Raw genomic sequence first — 6,004 nt, 5'->3', positions numbered from 1 at the left:
ATTTTGCCGTCACCACCCTCCACCCTTTCCCCACAGAAATAAATGTACACAGTTGATATCTACAAAAAACTTAGATTGGCCCACTTCTTTCACCCTCACAAAAGTATAACCCCCATTGGTCAAAAAAAGTAACTTTTTTTCTTTTCTTTATTTTGAGACAAGAAAAGAAAAGAAAAAAAAAAAAGTAAATAAAGAACTTTACCGTAGCAGTGAAGTGTAGTCCGTATAGAGAAAAAAAAAAAAAGAAAAAAGCCTTGCGAGATATAAAATAATAATAATAATAAAACAAGAAATCAACTAAAAAGAGAAAAAAAAACGCAGAAAAAATCAAGGTGCACCTCCTCCATCAAATTTAGTGCAGAAGTTATCTCTACGCACAAACACAAACACACACGCATACATACAGGGTCAATATACATATCCCCCCTCACTATTTGCTTTATACGTCTTCGTCATCTCCAAATTTCTCCCCTCCCCACTATTGGAGCACTGTGATGATCCATTCATTAGTTGTCTTTGCATGGGACTAATGCTACGCTCTAGCTGTCGTGTCTCCTCCCTTAAATGACGTCGCATCTCATCAATGGGAAGCCGCATTTGATACTCAATTTTCTCTCGCTCCTCACGCAGGATGCTCCTCCGACCGTCACTGTAGCTGCGAAAGATTGGTTCCCTCGGCTTTCGGATCGGGGGCGATAACGAAGAGTAGCGAAGGGTCCGCCTCAAGAGAGACGTTTGACCCTTTTCTATGGAATCCAAGTTGTCGCCCCGCTTTGGCGTTGCATACGCCGCTCGTCGGTACCTATCATTCGTGCCATCCCCCCTCACGTCATAATCGTGATTGCCGTGACGGGATCTACTGCCATAGCCATACAACAGTGACTTCTTCGGATGGCCGGACCACATTGGCAGACCCCGTGGACTTTCTATCGTGAGCGCTGGCCGGGGATCATAGTGCGAGGGCCCCACGGCGCGCGGCGAGTTGGACGCATCACATTGTGGCCAACTGCCCTCATCCCCCAAGAGCGGGTGGCCCTCGAACGGCTCGGGTATTTCCGCCGGCAGATCAAGAATGTCGGGCTGGAAGAGATACACCTGACTGTTGTGCAGCAGCTGCGTTGACCGCTCAAGGCGATCCCATGTGCTGTGCACGTCGTTGAACACAACCGCCGCGCTTATGGCAAAAGTGCGGGGCACCGAACGGAGGCGAAATAAGTTGTTAAACGCCACGATAGAGCGGTTGAGAAGCTGCGCCACCGAAGGGCCGTAAGAGTCAAAGAGAAACCGCAGGTTGGCCTTCTCCCCATCGCAATCCGTAGCAACGCAGATGGAGTACTGCATCCCGCCCCTCTGCCTCTCCCCACACCTCCTTCTCTCTAATAATTTAAAAAAAAAAAAACAATACAAAAATACAACCAAAAAAAAAAAGATATCTTCTCTCGTGTCGTGTCGTCACCACCAGCAACGCCACTCGTTGGTTTCCGCCCTCAATTGTTTCAAAATCGTAAGCAGCAAAGAAGAGGTCGGCGCTTGGTGTTCGCCCCTTCTCTTTTTTCCTCCTGCAGCATGCGAGAGCAGAAAAAGCAAGAAGAAAAAAAAAAAGAGTAAGCACCGGTAAAATTAAAAACAAAAAAATAAATAAATAAGTAATACAAGAAGAAATCGCATGCATGGAGATATTATATAACGCAAACGTGCACTTCCTGGAAATCTAAGCGGAACACAACACGCCAACCGATCCCCCAAAGACCAATCAGGAAATTTAAAAAAAAAAAAAAAAAAGGTCTATCACGGCTAAGAATAAGGCGGCAACAGCTCCCTATTGTACCATGGTGTGAGCTCATCTTCATTCTGTAGCATTGACTCGTCAATGGTAATTTCGTCCATCAAAATTTCTCGCATGCGCCGCAGTGCGCAGTTCATACGTGTGGTGTCCTTTTCTGTGGAGGAGATACGAAGCAACTCTGCCGCAAGAACTCCTCTGCGTGCCTCCAGCGCACCAATGCGTGCTGAGACAAGACTCACCGCCCGATGATCCTCTTTCGCCTCTTTAATATATTCCTCGCTCAGTTCCTGCTTCAATGCCTCTCCGGTATTTAAAGACGCACTCAAAGAGGCCATCAAAAGCCGACGTATACTTTTTCTCTTATACTTTTCGATCTCCTGCCTCTTTGCCATCAGTTCCAACTCCCACTGATGACGCTGAAGATAATTCACAGCGTCCCGCAACTCATCCACGACCGCCTGTTGCTCCTTGTAGGCAATCTGGTACACCGCCAGCTCCACCTCTTGAGACCGTTTCTTTTCATTAAGTTCCCTTTCGATGCTGATAACATGTTCGTTTACCCCTTCAAGCACAACTGAGATGATAGCCAACTCCTCATTTCGACAGAGAACAAAAATTTCCTCCATATCGCGGCGAGCCTCACTGTAAATCCCTTTTCGTCCTTCCCATTCCTCTCGCAGTGTAGCGTACTGACGTCGCTCACTTTCTACTGCCGTAAGCTCAGCCAGTACCGCCTGATAGTTACGCCTAATGCTATGAACGTGTTCTGACATCTCCTCACAGTGGGAGCGATCCAACTCCAGTTGGTCCTCCAGCACGTTTGTCTCCCTCGCGAGACACGCCAGCTTTTCTCGCTCCTCCTCAAGCAAAGACTCGGATTCCCGCACCCGTTTGATATCGTCCGCACTCAATACCAGCGCAGTCTGAGAGGCATCTTCAGAGAGTGTCGAGTTTTTGTGCGTCTCGTAAATATTTACGAGACCTTCAGCCGTGGACACAGTTGATCCAGCCGATGCAGCGTGAGGCTTCACAAGATTCTCTTCAATGAGTGACTCCTCCTGGGCATCCGCTCCATCACTGCGCCGGGGTTCATCAACAAGGAGTGCGCCGCCCGTGTCTTCAAAATGAACCTCCTCCACTGAGAGAAAATTCGGCGGAGACGACCGCACCAGCTGCGTCTCAAGCTCGTTCAATTTCCGCTGTTCCTCTTGCAGACTCCCTCGCGTCTCAAGAAACTCGCGATAGGCGTCGCTCACAGCAGGAATTAGTGAGCTCTTCTGCCTCACCTCATTCCGGAACTTGTCGGAGAAACTAAGCAGTGCATACTTGGCGGAGCTGAGATCTGAGACAAGGGAGGGAATGTTTGCAAGAAGCACCTCCACGGTCAAGAGGAAACGTTCCTCGTCTATTAAAAGCTCCGTTGGGCCACTCGCCATCACGCGCTACTAGCTTGCTGTGTGTAGAATTATGTGTCGTGCTATGCCTCTCCCTCGTCCACTCGTACTATCCTTCTGAAGGGCCCCGTGCAGCCCTCATAGTTTTTGTTTTTTTTTTATTTGTGGGAAAAGACGCAAAATATATATAATAAAACAAGGGATACAAAAAAAAAAAAAAAGCAATTCGAATCAATGCACACATGGTCCTTCTCTTCTTCCCTCTCTTTCCTCAGAGAAACGCAGCCTCAAATTTTTCTTTTATTGCCTCTTCCCATTTTCCGGCATTGGTAGTGCTCACGCTGTACGGTAACACTTGCCCTTCAGACCTCATGGTGTTATAACTGCGTCCCCGGCAAGACGCGGCTGGTCCGGTCGCTCGTCAATTCCGTCAGCCTTACGCTAAAAAAAAAAAAGAGAAAAAACAATTCAGTGAGGGAAACATCGCTGGCGCTTAGCTTCCCTCGGCAATACAAGGCGATTTAACCCTGGCACCACTCGTATTTCCATATGTTGATGGCAGTCCGGGAGGAAGACGCGCCATCAAAGTCCCAACGCACCCACCGCCCTGTCCAAGAGCTGCCGCAGCGCCTCAAGAGCTGAACGGCTTCCACCTGCAGTTGTTTTTACCGCATCTCCTTCTGCTCCCTCTTCTTCCATGACATCACGAAGAAACCACTCACGTGGATCAGCGAAATACATCAAACGCTCCCCGCTGACGGGATGCAGGAACGACAGCACCACAGCGTGCAAAAGATGTCGCTTCACGCGCAAACGCGGCGCCGCCGCGCTTACTAAACCCTCATTTCCCTTCGCTCTCGCAATATACGTGTCATCCGGAACAGCGCAGCAGCCTCCCACCACGCCGGGTGTGGTAGTCTCGTATAACTTATCGCCAAGCACGGGGTAGCCCAGTTGAGCACAATGTATCCGTATTTGATGTGTTCGTCCTGTGAGAATATCCACGCGTGCAACCGAGACGCCGAGTTTTTTGTCACTGCTAAGAATACGAACCCGAGAGGCTGCTGGGCGACCGTGTCGCTTTGGATTTTCCTTTAAATTCACTGGGAAGCATGCCATCTTCAATTTCTTTAATTTGTTGTGCTTCTTCGCATCTTCCGTGTCGCCCTCATTCCAAAGGCTGTCAAAAAGCAAACCAATACGGTCGCACATGACGAAATCGGCCCCTTCAGGACCTGCACCAGCCAACACAGCAACATATACTTTGGTAACAACTTTCTCTTCCGCCAGAAGTTTCTCAAAGACCGCTGTACTAAGTCCGTCTCCAGCAGGGTCCGTCCGCTTTGAAACTTGCGCCGTGATTCGCTCAGACTGCTTCTCAAACTGTCTGGAGAGGGCTCTTGCCGCCGCCAACTGCTTCGCCAACACAACTAATCCAGTCGTCTCCTTGTCCAGGCGGTGAATGGGATAATACGATGCGGGCACTTTATGCACTGAGACCCCCGCATCCCCGTCCTCCTCCCTCGTTTGATCCATTTTTTGACGCGCCGCCGAATACTTCTCAGAAACAAAGGACACCGCGTCGCGTCGCTCAAGAAGGCCTACCAGCGTGTTGCCGGAATAGCGTCCTCCTTCTGCCACCGGAAGATTGCCGTTCTTGACACACACAATAACGGCGTCGTCGTCGTGCACAACATGAATGTATTCGTCAACGTCTGGCTCAAGTTCGCGTGGTGGATTAAAATAAATCTCGTCATTTTGGCGCAATACGTATTCTCCGGAGGTTGTTACGGCATTACTGTCGCTGGCGCTGACAACCGAGAGGTGCCCCGCCGCCAGATGTTTAATCCATTCATCCCGTGAGAGGTAAGAGAAGCGGCTGCAAAGAAATTCCAGCAGCTTCTCTGGCAGGGCAGCCTTTGGCCGACTGTACCGAATCCGGCGGCCCATTTCCCCCACACCCCGCCAGCCACTGGCACGACATATGAAAATCGCACATTCCAGCATGTGTGGGTGTGTCAGGGAGGGAGAGAAAGAAAGACAAAGGAATAGAAGAGGAAAACCATACACGTTAAGAAAGGGAAAAACAAAATGAGGGCCTGATGAAGTGAATCAGCCGATGATCAAATCCCCTTGGAGCAGCAAAAAGGGGTAAAAAGGAACAGATTTGTACGCAACAACCAACAGTAAGCGGAGAGAACACACACAAAGAGAGAGCGAGAGAGAGAGAAAAGAAAAAAAAAGACAAACTTTAGTCGTTTGGCTTTCTTGCCATGTCTCTACCGGTGGGAAAAGAGTGGGAGGAAAAAAGAATTACAGCCGCAATTACTCCGCCCAGCGACCAAATCCTCCCCCCGTCCGCGTGATTATTTGCGCCAAAAAAAAAAAAAGCCTCCAAATAACAGAACTTAAAAAAGACAATAGGCGTCCTTCCGTCTCTCTAAATAAGTCTTCCGGCCATGTAAAAAAAGAAATGAAAAACAAACTCTCCCTTGTTGTCCCATACATACACAGAAAGAAAAGAAGGGGACAGTAACAATAATAAAAATACATTTACCCACACCGGCACACGCATCTAATCAGCCGCTTCCCCCAAACAATCAACTTCATAAAAGCAGGAATTAAGTGGAAATGTAACAAAAAGGCAACAATTGGAATCATCTACATGTTCACTCTCTTCTATGATAAATTTTATTTTTCACCATCGGCGAGCAAAAGAAGACTCATCTCCACTAAGTCTAAAGTGGATATGCGTATCACTGCTACTTCTGAGGACGGCAGAATGAGCAGGAGTCATGGATTCTATGAGTGCAGTTATAAGATT

The 6,004-nt window shown here is 48.5% G+C and overlaps 3 protein-coding genes across 3 annotated transcripts, besides 6 other annotated features; all 3 read right to left on the bottom strand.

Moving 5' to 3' along the window:
- Positions 1–6,004: a sequence feature (heterozygous, non-Esmeraldo-like haplotype).
- Positions 156–184: a microsatellite.
- Positions 228–327: a sequence feature (T-rich).
- On the bottom strand, positions 409–1,341 carry Tc00.1047053511505.30 (hypothetical protein, conserved; the record flags this gene model as incomplete). Its single annotated transcript, XM_799377.1, has 1 exon — positions 409–1,341. One exon carries the CDS (start codon positions 1,339–1,341, stop codon positions 409–411), a length of 933 nt encoding a protein of 310 aa, XP_804470.1.
- Positions 1,387–1,430: a sequence feature (T-rich).
- Positions 1,577–1,662: a sequence feature (T-rich).
- Positions 1,759–1,782: a sequence feature (AT_rich).
- On the bottom strand, positions 1,795–3,222 carry Tc00.1047053511505.20 (hypothetical protein, conserved; the record flags this gene model as incomplete). The annotated part of the gene is made up of 1 exon (XM_799376.1): positions 1,795–3,222. The coding sequence occupies one exon, from the start codon at positions 3,220–3,222 to the stop codon at positions 1,795–1,797; it is 1,428 nt and encodes a 475-aa protein (XP_804469.1).
- Tc00.1047053511505.10 (RNA pseudouridylate synthase, putative) lies at positions 3,763–5,187 on the bottom strand (the record flags this gene model as incomplete). The annotated part of the gene is made up of 1 exon (XM_799375.1): positions 3,763–5,187. The coding sequence occupies one exon, from the start codon at positions 5,185–5,187 to the stop codon at positions 3,763–3,765; it is 1,425 nt and encodes a 474-aa protein (XP_804468.1).

This window comes from Trypanosoma cruzi, genomic scaffold, assembly GCF_000209065.1.
Source record: "Trypanosoma cruzi strain CL Brener 1047053517131 genomic scaffold, whole genome shotgun sequence".
Lineage (NCBI taxonomy): Eukaryota > Euglenozoa > Kinetoplastea > Trypanosomatida > Trypanosomatidae > Trypanosoma > Trypanosoma cruzi.
Note: the sequence above shows the minus strand (reverse complement) of the source record. Positions and strands in the feature narration are given on the sequence as shown.